Source organism: Pipistrellus hanaki (assembly GCF_964339955.1).
Source record: "Pipistrellus hanaki genome assembly, chromosome: 14".
Classification (NCBI taxonomy): Eukaryota; Metazoa; Chordata; class Mammalia; order Chiroptera; family Vespertilionidae; genus Pipistrellus; species Pipistrellus hanaki.
In genome coordinates, this window is record NC_140516.1 from 32,917,722 (window position 1) to 32,939,168 (window position 21,447).

At 41.3% G+C, this 21,447-nt stretch overlaps 1 protein-coding gene across 7 annotated transcripts in view; it reads right to left on the reverse strand.

The window, feature by feature from the left end:
- The window catches only part of CPEB3 (cytoplasmic polyadenylation element binding protein 3), a 177,824-nt gene that overhangs the window by 54,168 nt on the left and 102,209 nt on the right, over nucleotides 1-21,447 (reverse strand). For all 7 annotated transcript variants that reach the window (XM_084904324.1, XM_084904321.1, XM_084904323.1 and 4 more), the window contains 2 exons: nucleotides 10,226-10,393; nucleotides 7,796-7,885 (listed from right to left, as the gene is read on the reverse strand). In XM_084904324.1, coding sequence (XP_084760450.1) covers nucleotides 7,796-7,885; nucleotides 10,226-10,393 — 258 coding nt within the window. The remainder of the gene's footprint in view (nucleotides 1-7,795; nucleotides 7,886-10,225; nucleotides 10,394-21,447) is intronic.

Here is a 21,447-nt window from a genome sequence, read left to right on the forward strand (position 1 = left end):
CACCCAACATGGTCTAAGACAAACAGAAGTACTAAGACACTGAGAAGCCTTTGTTATCCCTTACTTCAGGGGATAACAAAAAAGCCAGCGTGGCCAGAATGGGTACGGGAGAGAATGATAGGAGATGATGTCAAAGAACACCCAAGATTCAACAGACTCTGCGAGGAAAGGTTTCCGCTTCAAGTACAAGATCTATACTATGGTGTTCCTGGCCTCTGCAGGGGTCCCGTTTTTTAAACACACAGGCAAAAAGTAAGCCTACAACTGCAATGTACCATTTATCTGACTTGGAACTATGCAAAAAATATATATGCTGCAGGTGTCCAAATTAGCATAAAATTCATTAAAAAATTGCTTTGGGAAGCCATGTGATATCAAATCTGGAGTCATTAAGATTTTCATTTCTTCTCCCCTCATTCTAGTACTATCTCAACTTTAATATCTTAGTTCTTCGTGGTCCTCATCATTGCTTTATGAGCCTGATATAGAAAACTCCAAAGTGGTTTTACTGATCCTGTCTAAACGCAACCTGTCCCTTACTAAAATATATTTTAATTTTTGAAAAGCCTTAAATGATATCTAGGATTTATGAAAGTATTCTATGTGCATTTTCTCCTTTAATCCTCAGAGCAAATCAACATAGATACTATTATTATTTCCATGTTGTATTTTTTTTTTTTTAAAGAGAGATTTAGGAAGATTAATAATCAGCCCAAAGATACTTGCAATGGCAAGAAGTGGCACAGAAGTTCAATACAGATAGCTTACTCCAAAGCCTGTACTCTTTTAAATACATATATATATATATATATATATATATATATTTTTTTTTTTTTTTAATTGATTTCAGAGAAGAAGGGAGAGGGAGAGAGAGTTAGAAACTCAATAACAGAGAATTATTGATTGGCTGCCTCCTACACGCCTCCTACTAGGGATCGAGGCCACAACCTGGGCATGTGGTCTGACTGAGAAAGGAACTATGACCTCCTGGTTCATAGGTCAATGCTCAACCGATGAGCCACATCATCCAGGCCAGAGCCCGTACTCCTGATCACTGGTTACCAGGCACAAATTCTAGGCCTGGGCGTGAAGCTACCACCTAACCCTGCTTGAACATATAGGGCCATTCTTAATCTCTGGGCCATCCCCCCCCAGTCCCCCCACCCCCCGAATGCAATAGTGTGAGTATAATATTTAAGAAACCTGGGCTCTGAGGTCAGCCTATTTAGGCTCAAATCCCAGTCTTATCATTTAACACATGACCAAGGATAAATTAATTACCCTCTTCCAAACCTGTTTCTTCCTCTATAAAAATGGAAATAATAAGGGTGCCTACCTTGTGGAGTTGGTAAGATTAAATGAGATTAAGCATAAATAATAGTAACCTGTTCTCTGGATCACAACAAACCCTCAGTAAATGTTAGCTATCTAATTATCATAATTCCAGCCCCTGGCAATACCTGCCTATTCTTTTCCTGCCCAGCTTTTAAGACCACAGTCCACAGTAATCTGTTCTTCCTCTGGGTGCCTAGGAGACATTACTTGCTTGTCATCAACCATAAGTTGATAACATCATTCATAATACCTTCTGTATGTAGGGACTGCTTTAAGTACTCCACACAGATTTACTTATTTTAATCCTCATCACAACCTTATAAAGTAGGTACTATTATTATCCTTCTTTTTCAGGTAATAAAGTAAGGCACAGAAAGGCTAAACAATATGCCTAAAGTCATACAAATAATAAATGGGAGAGCCCAGCAAGTCTATTTCCAGAATTCATGCTCTCTGCCATCCCATAATGTTTCACATCTATTTTCATGTCTCTGCAGAAAAACTATAGACTTCTCCAAAACAAGAATGGTGTCTTCTCTGAGCCCCATAGGCCATATACAGACGCTTCCACAGACTGATGTGTGCAGAGTCTTGCACAGACTGATGTACAGCAAACATTAGATGGATGAATCATGCTGCATGATCATTTGCACTAGAAGCTAGATTCTCTGTTTGTATTTATTGTTCTCCTGCATTCATTTTCAATAACTATCTGCAAATTACTATATTTTCTCGCTTATAAGACGCCTCTTGCTTTTCCAACCCCAAATTAAGAAATCAATTTGCTGGTTTTCCTTTTAAGGCCTTCTCCTTTTCTGGCATCTTAAGGAGTTGTTCTACCTGTTTTCTCCGCTGAAGGAGGTCCAAATGGTCTCTCTGCAGCTCTATTTCCATGCTCTTTTGCAAAGCTGATTACATTCGGTTTGAATTTTGCAGAGTAGGACAACCACTTCCTGGTATTTGTCTTTTTACTTTTTTTTTTTTTTTTTTTTTTTTTTTACATCTTTATGGCTTAGAATGCTCAGTCCCTGTTGCATCTACGCACTCTCCACCTCCACCTCCAATTATGGCATCAGCTGACTTCAGTAACAATAAGGCTAATGATTGGAGGAAATCTGTTTGACAAGCTATGACCCATGCAGCTCCCTCCTAGGCTGACTTCCGTGTATAAGACTCCCCGTAATTTTCAATCTAACAATTTAAAAAAAAAATAGTGTTATACATGGAAAAATATGGTACCTGCATCCAAGCTATTATAGACATACTGATAATAATTAGTATTAGATCTGGTTCATGCCCTAACATTTGGGAGAATCCCAGTTCCCAGGACTCACAATTTCAGCTCTACTATTCCAGATCTAAAGTACATGAGAATGCACTTTCAGGAAACTTTCCCCCCATATTTTTGTTAGAGGTGGATCTCTTTTCATCATCAAGAAGGAAATGCAGACAACACAGAGCAAGACTCTGCTTCCATTTTACAATAGCTATTGGAAAGATTTGAAAGTATTTTAAACTGATATTTCTACTTGACCCAACTCCACTCTCCCTCCACCCCAAAGCCAAACATCATACAAATGCCTTGATGTCAACTCTCTATGGGGGACTAGATCAATTCAATGAAGAAGAAAAAAGTCCTACTTCTTCAAGGCTCTTTCTTCTGCATCATTTTCTTCTCCTCATAACATCCCAACCACACTTCCTTCATTTCTTCAAAGTACCACAGCTCTTTTCATACTCAGTACTTCCCATGTGGTACTCCTCAGTTTGGAACTTGCTTCCTTGCATTTTCTAGCTAACACCTCAATTTTCGGGTCTGCTTCACTACTATTTTCTCAGAGAACCTCTCTCCATATCCTGATTCTAAATTGATACCCCCTTTTTAAAGTTGCTGCACACTCTATTTTTCCTTTAGAGAATGATCACTGTTGGTAATTCTGTTTATTTTGTGACCATCTGATTTTCTTATCTTCCCCATAGGACTACAAGTTCATGCAGTCTGAGAAGAATCATAAAGACACACAATCTGACTTCCGTGCCTTCTTATGCCTCCCATGTTCTCAGTGGTGCTCTGGAGAACACCAAGCAACTGCCTGCTTGTAGCCACCGACGAAGTGTCCACAGAGCTCTCTACATATCCTCCAGTGGCTCGTCAAATGCCTCAGGGGCCCTCGTCTCCATCACCTCCAACTCTGCTTGACCCAGCGACACGTAAGGGGACAGATGCTATAGCTGGCCACTGTTTCTCTATGTAGAATTTAAGCCTTCTAGAGTTCATTGAAAAGATCATGGCTTTACAAACTGTACTCCAGCTCTGTATAGGTAAACCTGATAGATGAATGAATGATTCTGGTTTTTATAAGGCATATACTTTCAATATTAACTGTTGAATATAATAGAATCAGAGGTATGGAAGGGAAGTGGACTGACGATTCTCGTGGAAAAGAGGAGTGGGGGGTGCGGGAAGAGACTGAACATAAAATGTGCTCCTATGGATGAGGACAATGTGGGGGCGGGGAAAGGGCAGAGGGTGGGGTGGGAACCTGGTGGAGGCGGGGAGGGGGAATGAGGAACTTTTGTAATAATATGAACAATAAAGATTTATTTTTAAAAAATTCTAATGACTCATATCAATGAGAAAAAATGGAACAGTCAATAAGTTACTGTTGGAACAAGTGGCATGATAATTGAAAAAATAAAGCTAGATCCTTTCTTGTGCCTAACTCCATTATAAATTCCAGATAGAAATCAGATGGCAATGTAAAAAGGTAAAATAAATTCAAATGCCCCAAAAAGAAAAAATACCAAAAAATAAGGCTCAGTGGTAGAGCGTCGGTCTGGGAATGAAAGGTCCCAGGTCTGATTCCGGTCAGGGGCATGTACGTTGGTTGCGGGCACATGCCCAGTAGGAGGTGTGCAGGAGGCAGCTGGTCGATGTTTCTCTCTCATCGACATTTCTAGCTCTCTATCTCTCTCCCTTCCTCTCTGTAAAAAATCAATAAAATATATTTTAAAAGAAAGAAAGAAAGAAAGAAAGAAAGAAAGAAAGAAAGAAAGAAAGAGGTCATATCCCCAGACCCTCATTAAACCTGCGTTTTGTAAACTGGTTACTATTAGTGGGAATATGAATGTGCATGACCTTTCTTAGGGGCAGCTTGGCAATATGTATAAACATACACCTCACTTCTGAAAGTTCACTCTACGAGGTATTATAATATTTATATGAAAAGGACAAAAAGACGAAGGCATAAGGATATTCACTGAAGCATCTTCCATGAGGGGAAACAACTGGAAGTAACTTAAATGCCCATCACCAGTAGGACTAATTAAATAAAATAAGGTCATTAACAATAATGTAGGTTTCTTTTAGAAAGGTGCTGACATTGCTGGAGGTGGGGGAGAAAGTAGGTTATTAAAAGAGCATGCATAATGTGATCCTGTTTATGTAAAATTTTAAATTTCATGTAAATGTATATATTCACAGAGGTATCAGAAGGATATTTAATAAAATGAATACAGCGATCATTTCTGATAGAGGTAGATATGGAATAATTTTCTTTGGACATGATCATATATATTTATTTTCATTTTTATAATGATCATCTGACACTTTTTATCTCAGAATTATTTTTATAACCTCAGCATGATTTTCTTTCCCAACTGGCACTCTTAGACGTATGTTTTATTATTTTTTTTAATATATTTTATTGATTTTTACAGAAAGGGAGAGGGATAGGGTTAGAAACATCGATGAGAGAGAAACATTGATCAGATGCCTCCTGCACACCTTTTACTGGGGATGTGCCCACAACCAAGGTACATGCCCTTGACTGGAATCAAACCTGGGAACTTTCAGTCCAAAGGCCAATCCTCTATCCACTGAGCCAAACCTGTTAGGACAGATGTATCTTTTATACTTCTCATTTTACACAGTATGTTACAATAACCACAATATGAATACATTACTTCACTGAAATAACACTGTCATGATTTACATGTGCAACTAGTACTCTGAGGAATATCTTTTTATACCCGGGACTTACAGAGTACATTATATCAATATATGGTAGAGTGTGGTAAACTCACTCATTCACTGAAACAACACTATTCTGATTCAATGAATTATTAACACACTTTTTTTTTTTTTTACACATGTTTTTTTTAGAACAACTTTTCTAGAACCTTTCTTCTCTGGATTGAAGCCTGCTGTCAAAGCCTGGGTAAGCTGTCCTAGGGCCAACATGGACAGGAGCTGGTACTGCCTTGACTGTGTTGTGTGTGTTTTAATGAATTTATTGGGGTGATATCCTATCTAATAAAAGAGTAATATGCAAATTGACCATACCTCTGCTACACCAAGACACACCCACCATCCAATCAGGAGTCAGTATGCAAATTTACCCAACCAAGATGTCTGCGGCCACGGAGAGAGCAGGAGGCTTGGGTTTCCCTGGCAATGGAGGAAGCCAAGCTTTCTGCGTGCCCTGGCCTGCCTTGGTCTCTGCTTAAGGCTACAAAGTTTCAATTATAAAAGATAAATAAATCCCAGATACCAGGGCCTCTGCTTGGGTCACCAAAGGCCATGGCCAGCCTACAAGCACCACAGGCCCCTACCCAAGCTTCCCCATACCCCAAGGGAATCCCCACCCTGATCTGAGACATCCTTCTGAGCAATCCAGCTGGCCCCCACCCATGCACCAGGCCTCTATCCTATCTAATTCTATATAATAAAAGAATATAATATGCAAATTGACCATCACTCCAACATACAAGATGGCTGCCCCCATGTGGTCAAAGATGACTGCCCCCATGTGGACACAAGATGGCCACTACAAGATGATCAGCAGAGAGGGCATTAGGAGGGACCAGGTCTGCAAGGGAGGGCAGTTGGAGGTGATCAAGCCTGCAGGGGACGGCAGTTAGGGGTGACCAGGCCAGCAGAGGAGGGAAGTTGGGGGCGACCAGGCCTGCAGGGAAAGGCAGTTGGGGGGGACCAGGCCTACAGGGGAGGGCAGTTAGGGGTGACCAGGCCTGCATGGGAGGGTAGTTAGGGGCAAAAAGGCTGGCAGCAGAGCAGTTAGGCCTCAATCAGGCTGGCAGGGGAGTGATTAGGGGGTGATCAGGCTAGCAAGCCGAAGCAGTTAGGGGCAATCAGGAAAGTGGGCAGGTGAGCAGTTGGGAGCCAGTAGTCTTATATTGTGAGAAGGATGTCCGACTGCCCTCCAGGGGTCCCAGATTGGAAAGGGTGCAGGCTGGGCTGAGGGACACACACCTCCATGCACAAATTTCATGCACTGGGACTCCAGTTGGTTATATAGATTTCAGGTGAGGACTTTTAAACATATGTCTTAAATGCGTGTGTTCAGACAGTGTCATACATGCACCACATGAACACATTCCTTTGCTGAAATAATCCACATGATTTTTATCTTTCTGATTAATATAAAACTCAGAATTTTTAACTTTAAAAATTCTTTTAACATACAGAATTATGTTAAAAGCAAACAAACATCCCTGTTTAGTGCATAACACTTTCACCGGCTGTAAAGAGAGTGGGGAGAAATACCGGCGACAAAGAAACCAAACAGGAAAGGAAGCCACTTGCCTTTCCTCGGTTAAGCTATCTTTTGATTCCTGGAAAAGGCACAGGAAGGACAAGCACTTTGACCCCCATCTTCTAGTGGTGGGTGATGTTTTACACAACAACTCACACCCAAAAACAATTCCTTAGAGATCAAAGGCAGCCTTTGAACATATCTACAGAACATAACATGAGAAGAACACTTCCTCTTTAACCCAAACACTCTTCTGTGTACATCTAGATGCGTTCCCAGAGTTAATATCACCAGAAGATATCCTTAGATCCAACAAAAATGGCAAACGATGAACAAAGTAATATATTCTCATGATCTCGTAAATAATAAAGGAAAAGCCTTCCAAAAATAAGAGAAGCAAGGTTATGTGAAGAGACCTTTCCTAGCTCGCTCTCCACCCATCAACAGATTAAGTTGCTTAAGAGACACGAATAAAGGTAATTTCATATAATGTCATTCTTCAGTCACTAGGTTTTCCAAGTTTGGGCTTTCTAAGGTCTATACAACCACAGGGCTATGGGGATACAAATAAAATTTGATTGTAAGCAATCTTTTCCTTTCTCATCACGGCCATGTCTCAAAACCCTGGATCCTCTTTCTCAAACAGCACAAGGTTCATTCACAACAGACTCACAGGGCCTCATGGTCAATAGAGTAGATGCCCCGATACAATCAGTGTGCTCCTGGGAACCGTCTTCCAGTGAGAAACAGTGAGACACGAGCAGAGGACCAATGTTAAATGTTCTCTCCATTGGGGGCGGGGATGTCAACAGCTGTTTCAAGAGTTAAAAGGCTGCCTTTTCCTGAACCATCGAGCTGGCCCTCCAGCAGGCCGGCAGCAGGGACCTGTCCAGGGCGTTCATTACCTTTCGGAGGAAAGTATGACTTGCTTTCGGCTTTGTGAGGCCAGTCCACCACGAGAGGTCCAAACCTGCGGAAGCTGGCGGTGATCTCATCTGCAAAACAGAGAAGGGATCTTAGCAAAAGAGAAACGAACACCGCAAACGGAACAGCATAAAACATGCCTTTTCCTATAAGAAACGTGCGGAGAGCCGTTCTGTAAAGCATCGGTACGGAAGGCAAACCTACGGAGCAAAATGCCCATCATTTGGGGGAATACTTTTGGTCATTCACTCTCACCCACGCAGGATGTGACTGTAACTGTGTTTCAGTTCCCTTCGCTGCCACTTCACTTGATGTAAAGATTTGGGAGGGGGGAAATCTGACATTACCGAAGGTGACCTCCCTGTCAAATAAAATGGAGATTCTAAAAATAGGAATGTTTCCTGCATTTAGAAAACAAAGGCACAGTCGGAGGAAGATAAATATCACATGATCTCAATCATTTGTGGAATATAATGAACAACAAAGACTGATGAACAAAAACAGATCCAGAGATGGAGAAGCATCAATCAGACCATCAAAACTCAGAGGGAAGGGAGGGGAGGAGGAGGGTAAGGGGAAGAGATCAACCAAAAGACTTGTAGGCATGCGTCTAAGTCTAACCAATGGACACAGACACCAGAGATAGAGGGCATGAGTGGGGAGGTGGGGGGGCAGTGGAGGGATAAGAACACATGTAATACCTTAATCAATAGAGAGAGAGAAAAAGAAAGAAGGCAAAAGTACATAGAATATTTAAAATATTTTTACTTGTGTAAAATAATCTCTTAGATTATTAACCCTAACTAATTATTATTAATCTAAAGAGTATTAATCTGTACAACTATTTTATAAATAGTTGATTCTTTTGGTGAGGAGTAGGGGAAATACATAGATAATTCTATTTGGTGGGTTAAGAAAACTTAAAAGCCAATGGTTTCTTTCATACACACCTTCTACACAGCCTATAAAGAAAAAAATTCAAAAGTTGGGAGTTCAATAAATTTTTCTTTTTTTTCTGACTTTTGACTCAAAGCAGGAGATTATAACTTAGCTCCTATCCAGGTTTAAGTTGCCACTCTCTTAGTCATGATCAAAACTTTGTCTTAAAGAAAAATCCATTTGATAAATGAAATTAACATTAGCACAAGAACAGTTCGGAGGAAAATGAGTCTCCATTTGTGTACAACTTTAAAGCAGCAAGTCTAAAATAAAACTATTTTTAGAGACTATTCTTCTCTCAACACACACACAAAACGTATGATAAATTAGAAAAATGTCAGAGCTAGAATAATGCTGGCAAAACAGTTTTTTAAACATTTTATAGCAGGTCCAAGGCCTAGAACTAGAGTAGTTTTTACCCCTTAACTGTTATAATTTTGTTTCATTTATCCATTCAACGAATATTTATTGACAACCTACTGTGTGCTAACTGGCTTTAGGCATAGGAGAAAAACTTACTTTTGGATTGGTAGGATCTCAAAAATATCATTAAGAAAGTTTCTAATTAGTCTTCATTCTTACAGACAAGAGAGAGGCTCTCATTAATAGGCATCTATATTAAAACTAGAGGCCTGGTGCATGAAATTTGTGCATTCTTGGGCGGAGGAGGGTAGTCCCCTCAGCCTGGCCTGTGCCCTCTCGCAGTCTGGGGCCCCTCGAGGGATGTCTGACATGGGGATCAGGCCTAAGTGGCAGTCAGACGTCCCTCTTGCAGTCTGGGACCCTCACTCCTTACTGCCCGCCTGCAGCGGAGAGGGGAAATGCTCCTGCCACCGCTGCTGCGCCCGCCAGCCATGACCCTGGCTTCTGGCCGAGTGGCGCTCCCCTCGTGGAGCAGTGCCAGGGGGCAGTGCCTGCGTTGACTACCCCCTGGTGGTCAGTGCACGTCATAGCAACCGGTCATTTCACCACTTGGTGGATTTGCATAATAGGGTTTTATTATATAGGATATGAGAAGGCATGGTGTAATGGACATGAGCAAAAGCTGTAGTGCTGAGTTCCACAGCTACATAACCCTGGACAAATTTTGTTTCTCTCTGATCCGCGGCTTCCTCATCTATAAAATGGAGTTGGTAGGCTATGCCTTATGGGATAGCTATGGGGATTAAATGAGATGCCGCAATGTGAAGCACCTGGCACAATAGTGAGCTTGTAGGAAGAGTTTCACAAAGGTGAGCTCTAATGTAGTACTAACTAGGAAATGGGACACGGTTGGGAGACTGCTGTGAATAAAACGCATCTACACAGTAGACCTGAAGTACATAATCTACTGCTGCTCCATCCACTGAACGTTCCCGCCCCCTGCCCACTGAGAGATGAACGACCTACAGCTGCCTCGGAGAGCAGAGGCCGGCTCCATCACACAAAGAACCAGCCTGGCCTTTATAAAGTCACCCGGGAACGCACGGTACCTTCGTCGATGTCAGGGGGAAGGCCTCCCACAAACACCTTCCTGGAGTAGCGCTCCACTCGCTCCCCGTTTTGACAGCGAGTGGGGGAGCTGAGGCCAGAGGACAAGGACTGGTCGCCATGACTGTCGTCCAGGAAGGCGTCTTCAAAGGGAAAGAGAGAAGACCGACCTGGAACAAAACGCGAAAGTTTGCACGGTTAGAATTATGTTCCTGGACGACCAACGTTTTCTTAGGAGCCAAAATGCAGAGCAAAGCGTATAAAAAGGTAACTCCCGAGCTGTGACTTCTTCAATAGAACGAGCAACGGTAGGTTACCAGGTCTTGGCAAATCTGCACCATCATTTTTGGGTAAAGGCATGTAACCCACAGACAGGACTAGATTGGTACTAAGGAAGAAGCATCAAATACTGCAGCTGTTTTTGCTGCTAAATAATCACCACATCTTACTCACAGAGTCCCTATCCCTGCTGCTAAGAGTACTCAGCAAGTGATGTGTCCTTTCCCTAAGCATTTCTTACAATAAATGAAAAGGTAACCTTTATTCACAGATCTTTACTTGCTCTTTAGGGTGAGCTCAAAGGTTCCGTTCTAAGGATGGACCCTGGATGGCTGAGGGAATATTAAACTGATGACGGAGGCTGATAACTCCTTTGAGAGCTGGACTACACATGATTAAGTTTTTCCCGCCATTTCATGCTACTCCAATTTGAAAATAAACATCTGCAATAATAAAAGGTGGAACAGGTAAACGAAAACACGTTGAGATGTGGGAAGACAGATGTAGATGTGGTTATGACATTGTTCACCCTCCCTCCTAACGTAGGCCATATTTTACATCACGCAAAAGTTTGTTCTCATTGTTAACTCTGCAGCCAAATAAAGTGTACAGAGTAAAGGCGCCTATTCACGCCAGATGATATAAGAAGGATACCGGCAAGTTAGAGTCTGTTAATAAATGTAAGACAGTAATGCCATCTGGCATTACAAAATAAAATCTAAGTATAAAAACAAATACATTTCCTGTTTGAGTCAGTGAGTTCCTGGTAAAAAAAAAAAACTTTCCACTAGGTTCCCCTCTAAAAACAAACTTGTCTTGAGCACTCTTAAAAAGAAAAATTTCCCTCTAAAATAAATTCATACAACTCTTTAGAGAGAAAAAAAAAAAAAAGTCTTCCCCATTTAGCCTATCCTGTCTTTAGCCTGTCTTTTATTTCCCTAAACCTAGCTTCTGCGTCACCACAGTCAGCTTTATGAAACAGAATATAAATAGCCTTAGAAAAGAACTGAACATTTATTTCTTTTACAAAAATAAAAATAAAAATAGTTACTAATATAACTGTTTATTTTATGAACCCAGGTGGTATGAGAAAGGCACTATTTTGATGTTGAGCATTAATAAATAAAAGGACCAAAGAAGTTTTTGTTCAGCTCTTCCCAGCTTAGCTACAAAGAAACAGAACAAAATTTGGTCACCTCATGTCACCTAGCTTTTTCAGCCTGACAGGAACAAACAATGGACAGTAAATTCTCATCCTTGTTATTTGTTTTGATCACTGGGGGGGGAAATAGATCTGCAGCAATTATAGGCAAAACGAGCTTCCCAAAGACATGAAGAGCTGTTCTCCCTCGGCTGTCAGCTTTGCTTTTCACATAATAGATCCAAACCTGCTCCTCTCAATAAAAATGACTATTATCCATATCCAATTCAATCCACATAATCCAGGAGCCATCCCTAAGATCTGTTTCTTTCATACTCCAGTTCTATCTACTCCATCTCTCCTTATGTCCTACCAACTCAAGCTATAAAATTCCTCAAACCAGTCAATTCTCTCCATGTTTGATCCTAACAGCCAGTCCAGATCACCATCATCTCTCACCCAAACTAACAGTCTAATGAATCTACACCAAGCATGTCAAACTCGTGGCCCACAACAAATATTTTTGCAGCCCAGCCAATGTAACAGAAGGTAAGAAACGTTTTAATAAAAACTTTGTAACTTAATTTTTACAATATCCTGTTATATGATTATTAATAACTAACTACAACGTTCACTAATGACTAATTACTATGATCGTGTTGCATTCATTTCCCTTACGTGCTTTACACACAGGCACACCATTTCTCTCCACTAACACTAGCAGCGAATATTTTAGCAGCCGATGGCCATGTCATTAGTCTTGAACTGACTTGTTTGGTGTGCGCAACAGGGAATAATATTTCAGCTTTCAGAGAACAAGAAAAATAGGTTTATTTGTGTTTGCTTATTAATTTGTGCAGTTATTCTGTGTCTGGTAAGTTAATGTTCAAGAAGAAATATTAATTTTTATTAAAATGCTCTATTTTCTTATGTTAACGATTACTCATTTATTTCAGCCCTTTGTATTCAGCATGCCTCTATCGAAGTAAACCTACGTTTCTATGAAAACTGAAGCTTTTGGGGTTTTTTTGCGGCCCACATAAACTTAAACCTTGTTTACCTGGCCCATGGTAGCCTTTGAGTTTGACATGCTTGGTCTACACAATAGCTTGCTCAGTCTGCTGATTTCTATCCTGAACCCTACAGTGCTTTTTCCACAGTCAGTCGCCATTTTCAAATATTAACCTGAGCATGTAACCTCACTCCTCACCTCTACCTGTACAACCCCTCAATGCTTTCCCGTTGCTCCCTGGATACAGTGCAGATACATCTCTGTAACCGTAAGGCCTCTGCCGGCCTCTGCTCCATCCTGTTGCTGCCTCTCCCTCCGGCTCACTAACCTCCGTTTGCCCACCCCTCCTTTGAATTTCTTGATTATTCCTCCTTGCCTACAGCTCTAAGGATAAGGTGTTCCCCTAACCAACAACACCCTCTTCCCAGCTCCCTAACTTTCTAGTTAATGCCTACGATTCTTCAGGTCTCAGGAGGAACGACCCTGACTTTCTAGATTCAGTTAAGGTCCCCTTTTCTATCCACTCAGAGCACTTTCCTTGACACTTTCCCCCATTACCACTAACCTACTGGATGGGTTTCTATTTGGTATCTCATTTCCCAAAACCCCATTAAATTGTAAGCTCGATCAGGAAAGGGAACCTTTTAATCCTACTCATCACTGTATCTTCACGTTCTAATAAGAGCATATAAAAGGCACTCCATAGCCGAAACCGGTTTGGCTCAGTGGATAGAGCGTTGGCCTGCGGACTGAAGAGTCCCGGGTTCAATTCCGGTCAAGGGCATGTACCTTGGTTGCAGGCACATCCCCAGTGGGGGGGTGTGCAGGAGGCAGCTGGTCAATGTTTCTCTCTCATCGATGTTTCTAATTCTCTATCCCTCTCCCTTCCTCTCTGTAAAAAAAAAAAAAAAAAAGGCACTCCATAACTGTTAAAAGTGAGGCAGCATCCGGGAGAGGAAACAGCATGTGATGCAAGGAAAGGCTGGAACACAACACATGCTGTGATGATGGGACCAGGCCCCCAAAAAATAAAAGCATTATGCCAAAACCGGTTTGGCTCAGTGGATAGAGCGTCGGTGCGGACTGAAAGATCCCAGGTTCGATTTCGGTCAAGGGCATGTACCTTGGTTGCGGGCACATCCCCAGAAGGGGGTGTGCAAGAGGCAGCTGATTGATGATTCTCTCTCATCAATGTTTCTAATTCTCTATCCCTCTCTCTTCCTCTCTGTAAAAAAAAATCAATAAACTATATATATTTTTAAAAGCATTATATTCTATGTTACAAAAAAAATTAGAAAATGTCCCCCACTTTCTAAACTTACTATTTCTTTCTCATACTAGCTTTTTCTTCTTTTTTAACTACACGCACTCCCTGAAAAGTCCGATGTTCCCATCTAATGCATCTCCCATCCTGTCACAATGAATCCTCTGAGATGCTTGTGACCACGGTATTTCCTCTTCCCCAAATCCTACAATAGCTTCCAGCAGCTCCACCAGCAATTTGCACCCCGGGAGAAGGGGGGTGGGGTGAGAGTCTGAAGAAATCTGTGGCTGTCCAGATAAGAGATGAGGAAGTCTTAAACCAGAGCAGCGGAGAAGGAGAAGTGGATATTCACGACATCCTAGAATAAGGAGAACTTGCTTTCTGCGTGGCCAACATGACCACTGCTTCCCCAGAGCGTTTTTGACAAAGAAAACAAAAGCAAGGGTTAATTGTGAGAATCTGGACTGTTTTAAACATTGGTGATGGATACTTAAATTTTCCACAGCTTTAAAACCAAACCTCTGTTTTATTTAGTTCTTAGAGGACCGTAGACTTTAGCAAGTAGAGTGGCCCTTGGAAATGAAACAACTAAGAACTCACACATACAGGGTGTTCCCCTGACTGTGGGCAAGAATGAAGAAGCCCATCCCCAGATCTCCGCAGTCAGAATCTGTGGGGATCAAACTTGAAAATCTGCACTTTTAACAAATCTCCCCAGTGATCCCTGCGCTCAGGTGTAAGAACTGTGGAGGTTGCCCAGCTATCGCAGGCAGCCGCTGGAAGAGGTGCTATGTGAAGCATATAGATAGAGCCTTGGGAAACATCCAAGCTCAATCAAGTTAAAGAAAAGTATCCTCAGGAGTGGTCTGTAAAATCCATAATCTAGTCCATCTCACTGTAACGTGACTGCCCGGAGTGCTGATGGAATAAAAAGTTAGTCTGCAGGAGGCATTTAAAAAAGGTGAAGAAGAGGAAGGACTTGCAGTGTTCACCCAGCGCAGACCAACAGGAGATAAAAGGATTTTGTCATACTGGTGGGATTACTCCTCTGTGGGACTGAATGGCGCATTTGGTATTTCCGTAGCATGACAACCATTTATCTTCCTGCACTCCAATGACAGGCTCCTGAACGACTCTAAGCGAATTTAGTGTGTTGCTATTGTGGAGAGGTGACTCTTGAACTACCCAGTTTCCCCAAACATAAGACAGTGTCTTATATTAATTTTTTCTCCCAAAGTTGCGCTAGGTCTTATTTTCAGGGGATGTCTTATCTTTCCATGTGCGAGGTCTTATTTTCGGGGAAACACGGTAGTACACAAGTAATCAGCCAGTGACGCTGTATTTCCACTGCATCCATCCCCATAATAAGTTAAAGGAGTGGTGATCTGATTTGTCCAGCGATCCCTTGGGCGGCTGGTATTTAGGCATTCATTTGGTTGGCATCAATCCTTCCCCCGAGACAAATCGTCCCTGAGAAGACTGGGAAGGTTTACTTCCTGGACATGTGTTACTTGAAACTGACTCTTGAAGAGGCGGCACCCAAACAGCATCCCACGAAAGAACTATTAGTAGCATCTTTCTTTTTTCTTTTTCTTTTTTTAATCTCATTGAAGCTTTATTTATTTATTTATTTATTTATTTATTTATTTATTTTTATTTTTTTATATATATTTTATTGATTTTTTACAGAGAGGAAGGGAGAGAGATAGAGAGCCAGAAACATCGATGAGAGAGAAACATCGACCAACTGCCTCCTGCACATCCCCCACCGGGGATGTAACCGCAACCAATGACCGGAATCGAACCTGGGACCTCTCAGTCCTCAGACCGACACTCTACCACTGAGCCAAACCGGTTTCGGCTGAACTAGCATCTTTCTGATGTATTTCTCGTCTTTAATGACAACATCCCCCAAGACCAAAAACTTCAAGTAAGCCATTTTACTTAACAAAAAATTATATTCTCATACAGCTAACATGTAAATCTGCTTTACCCTCGTGATACTTCCATATAAAATATTCATATTCAATATTTCAACAGAAGCCAGAGAAATGCTTCTCATCTGCTATGACTTGGCCATTTGGCTTTCTTTTCTAACAAATGGTCTGGTTTTCTGATATCTATTTTCAATTAATAACCAGAATGTGCCCGGCCGGCATGGCTCAGTGGTTGAGCATCGACCTATGAACCAGGAGGTTATGGTTCAATTCCCGGTCAGGGCACATGCCTGGGTTGGGGGCTTGATCCCCAGTGTGAGGTGTGCAGGACGCAGCCAGTCAATGATGCTGTTTCACCATTGCTGTTTTTGCCTCTCTCTCCCTCTCCCTTCCTCTCTGAAATCAATAAAAACATATTTAAAAAATAACAAGAATGTAATTTTTGGCCCAGTAATTAGAAAATATTCTCTGAATGCAGAGATGACTTAAACCTGAAGTATCCTTATAAGAAAAATGCCAAATAAGAAACCTGCAAAGCACTACTGAAGCAGAGAAGGACTGTCCAAGATAACTGCCCCAGGAGGCTTCCTTTCCAGCTGGACTTCCTTCCCAACACACAAAGCTGCTCTGACCTCACCTGTTCACCTGTGAGCTCCCTCCACGGCCTCTGCTGTAGATCAACAGCACCAGGGCGCTTCTGGCCCAGGGCATCCATTCTGAGCCTGACCCTTTTCATCTTAGTTTTGCAAATAGCTCAGGAAATAATCACTTTGGGGATTTTTTTTTAATGGGTTAAAATGGTAAATCTCCCTTTAAAAAAAAATTTTTTTTCCAGTAAGTCAAGAGAATCAGTAATCTGTGATGTTGGCCAAGATATAGCACTTACCTGAGTCTCATTTACATATTGAGATATTTAAACTAGATGAGGTTTTTCAAATCTCTGAGGGCAGCAGACTTCCTTTTATTACACTAAAGTCTTCCATAAAACCCTACTATACAAATAGATAGAAATACATCTTTCTTGGGTATTGCTATGTGGGTATCTCCTAGGTATCACAAGCTGAATCTGTTTATAAATGAACTCCTGGCATCTACCTTAAACCTATTCTCTCCTACTCCTGTTTCAATATGTAGCCTCACAATCCACACAATTGCTCAAGCTGGAACCTGAACATCAGGCTCAGTCTTCCTTCTGATTTCCTTTCCACATTCAATTCTTCAATCTGATGCCATCAAAATGCCATTCCAACCTCCATAATCTACCTTCCATTTGTTCTCTTCTTTCCAAGTCCATTGCCATTACCCTGCCCTAAAACGTCATCCTCTCTTACCTATCATTCTGAATGAGACAGCCTACTTCTCTCACAGCACTCTGAACAGTAGCCGGAGTGCTCTTTGAAAAGCACAAATCCAATCACTTGACCCTGGCTTTAAAACATTAATAGATTTCCTCTTGTACTTGGACCAAGTTCAAAATCCTTACCAGGAGCTAAAGCCCAGTGTGATCAGATTTCCTTCCTTCCTCCAACTTCTTCTTAAGACACTCTCCCCTCGCCCCTTCCAAGCGCAGCCATTTTGGGCTCTGTTAACTTCCTCAAACATACAAAGCCCTTTCTTTCCCCAAGTCCCACCTCCCTCAGCTTTACTGAGATATAATTCACTATCATACAATTCACCCATGGAATCCAATAGCAATTACTCCCCATTTTCCTCAAATCTCTCAGCCCTAGGCAACCACTAGTCTACTTTCTATCTCAATAGATTTGCCTATTCTGGACATTTCATGGAAGTGGGATCTGTGATCTTTTATAATTGTCTTCTTTCATTTAGCATAATGTTTTCAAAATTTATCATTGTTGTAACATTCAGTCTTTTACTATTCTCCCCCCCCCTCCCCCCCCCCCCCACACACACAATACTTTACCTCAAGCCTCTTAAAATAGCTGTCTTATAATGTCTGGAATTTTCTTTAAAACACTCGAAGGGGGGAATATATGAAAACAGAATTGGCAAAAATGTTGATGATCATTGATGCTAAGTAATGAGTACATAGTTCATTAAACTATCCTATTTTTGTGTGTGCTTGTAAATTTCCATAATAAAAAAGTTTAAAGATAGCTGTCTTTCCATCTTTTCAGTTTCAGTTTAAATGACATCTCTCCAGTGAACACCATCCTATGTTGGAGGGAACCTCCCATTTTCCTGCCTAGTACTTAGCATAACTTTTGAGTATAAAATGTTTGTTTCACTTATTTATTGTGTGTCCCTCTCTCCTACTAGAATGAACACTTAGTTGAGGGACAGAACACATCTAAAAGTTAGCCCAGCCGAAACCAGTTTGGCTCAGTGGATAGAGCATCGGTCTGCGGACTGAAAGGTCCCGGGTTTGATTCCGATCAAGGGCATGTACCTTGGTTGCGGGCACATCCCCAGTAGGGGGTGTGCAAGAGGCAGCTGATCGATGATTCTCTCTCATCGATGTTTCTAACTCTCTATCCCTCTTTCTTCCTCTCTGTAAAAAATCAATAAAATATATATTTTTAAAAATAAAAAATAATAAAAGTTAGCCCAGCAGCTGGCCCAGAGTAAGCACACAAACACGTAATGAATGAAATGAGGGTGGGCCACCAAGAGCCCCTCCTCCATTATTTCTCTAGGTGCCTTCGGGCAAAGGTGAAAGGCTAGTGCTATTCCTCATAGCAGGGCCTGTGCTCAGAGTTTCCTGTGGAAACAACCAAGTAACATTTCAGAGATTTTAATCATGAGCACTCAGAAATTTCTTTAGCCGTCCATGTTTCACTCTAGAACCAACCATCCCTTTATTCATGCAAGCTCACATCCTCAGGTTTGGATGAGCAGGTGGCATGCTTGCACCATGGTTTCACTGAGATAGCTGATCTCTCCTCCCCTGGGCGGGCTTTGGCAGAAAGTCCCAATGCCAACCTGGCACACAAGTTTGTCTTATTGACTTTTTAGAACCACTGTTTATCAACTAAGCCATCCATTAAAGTCAATAAAGTTTTTATGGATTAAATATACACAGAAGTACATTTTACAACAGCAACTCCAAGAGTAAAGTAACTCCACACATTATTTGTATTTGCTCACGTACATTGTTTAAAAAGATCTTCTTTATGTTCCTTGCTGCTCTTTCATTAAGAAATGCTGTTAAGCAGCAAGAGCACTGCCACACATACAACATGTCTACCTATGGACAGAAGCCTCCCAGTGTCCATAAAAATTCATGTGCAATGAAAAACACAACATCTCAGCCAAAGATCCTGTATACCACCTGTTAGACCAGTTTCTAACAGGCACTGCAGTTACATAGGAAAACCCATAGCATAGCCTGTGAAAGCCGGAATGGATACTCCTAAGAAAAACAACAGTAACAGAATACTCCTGGAAGAAAATGCTACAGTTCTTTGGTGTCCTTTTGAGACCACAAGGGAAATCAACATGTGTCTATTGAAAAACATTTCTACAGTAAAAATGAGTATCAGTAGAAAATGTAACTAGATATTTAAATACTTTATATACAATCAACATTCCTTTTTAAATCCTATTCTTTTATATCTAATTCTTCTTCCCTAACTAACCACGGCCGCTTTAACTACACTACTGGAAGCACATGGCTTGACAAAGAGTCTGCCCTCCAACACGTGTTTCCCCACCTAAGCCTTCTGTTGATGCCCAAGTTCTCTCTGGTTTTCATTATTTGTTTCGTGAAACCTCACTTGTAAGCCTGACAGACCTGTGCTTGCGAGTCTTACCCTCTGTTTTACAGCCATTCATCAAAGCAGCACAGACCATTTCATTGCCAGCCTCGCCTGTCCAGCTGGCCCCCACTGCACACACTCAGGGACGTATCTTCCAAGCATCTGGCCATGCCAATCTCACCTCAAAGCTTTCTTTCAAGTTGAATCACATACCCAGAGTGCCTTGCCTTCCTCTCCTCTTCCATTATCGAAAGTGTTCCTGAAATCCTACCTATTCAAGGAAGCTTTTCCAGGGTCAGGGGAGGTGAAAGATTCTACTGGCCTAATTCTTGCTGATAGATCTCAAAACTGCAAGATAATTTCCTTTGCTTCCTGTTTCTAAAATATTTACCGACATATATAGGGTGGGCAAAGGTAGGTTTATAGTTGTGAGTACTTGAAACACAGAATTTATTCTTGTATTATTATTATTAATTATTTTATTATTTTCCATACAAACTATAAACCTACTTTTGCCACACTCTGTATATGAAATGGATAGATTATGAGTTATAGCTAATCGTTTTTGAAAAATTAATTTTTATTGATTTGAGAGAGAGAGAAAGGGAGAGGAAGAGGGAGAGAGAAACATTGACCAACTGCCTCTAGATTCAGGGGACTAAACCCACAACCAGGAATCAAATCTGTGACCTTTTGATGTATAGGACGACAGTCTAACCAACTGAGCTACACTGGCCAGACTGAGTTATAGCAAATCTTAACCATAGGTAGAATAAAACAACATACATCATCAAGCTTACTTTTTATGCTTTTTGGGGAAAGTCTAAATTTTGTTTGGAGGAAACAAATCAAGCATTAATATAATCTCTAGTCACACAAATATATGAACATGAGAAAATATGCCAGTTCATCAAATTTATATTATGCAGCATTGGCCTAGATGAGCATATTTCAGAGAATGAAAGTGGATATGAGGTACACCTGCCCCATCTCACCTGGCTATGTCACTGCATTTAAGGAAGATGACGTTTCTCCTTTTATAGCTTTGGGAATAGAAGACCAAATAAAAATAGGGGACAAGGATTTTCTGCCTGTTCTTTCCTCATTACGGAAAGTCAACACTCATCTTTTACTCCTCCTCCCATGTACCCACTCATATTCTCTCCCTCTCTCTCTCTCTCTCTCCATTTACAACTATCAAACTGCAGACTTACAGGGAGTAGGGGTCAAGTCATCTAAGCCAGTAGTCACCAACCTTTCGGACCCCATGGACCTCCGGTGATCCGCATGCCACCGGTTGTTGACCACTGATCTAGGCAGTACTGAGCTTAGCATTTGATGCAAAGATGATCGTGGCTTCTGAAAACGATTGAGCCAAAACTTGCAAATAGATATTGAGAAGTTAACATGAAAGTAGGAAGAGTAATTCCTTTTCATGAGTTTAGAAACTACAGGTGACCTTATATTTAATATACTATAACTTGTAAAAAAAAAAAAAAAAATTTTTTTTAAAATATAATGCCAAGCTTTGTTCTGCATAGATGTGGGGTGTTGCTTTAAAGCAATCATCATCACTAAATAGTGTTAAGTGCTGCCTATATGAATTATCACAGCGTCATCACTAAATAGTGTTAAGTGCTACCTACGTATATGAATTATCACAGTGTCAACTGTCCTCCGCTTGAAGAATCAGGGCACACAGGAAAGAAAGGAAGAGTGTGAGGCAGCAGAAGCAGAGGAAGATGCTGGTGAGACTGGGAGAAGCCCGATGATGGGGGTCCTGAACGGAAAGGGGGGGGTGACATGGGCAAAGTGGCACTTCAGAAAGGTGAGAGAATGCAAATGGAAGGAGAGGGGCAGAGCCTGAGAAAC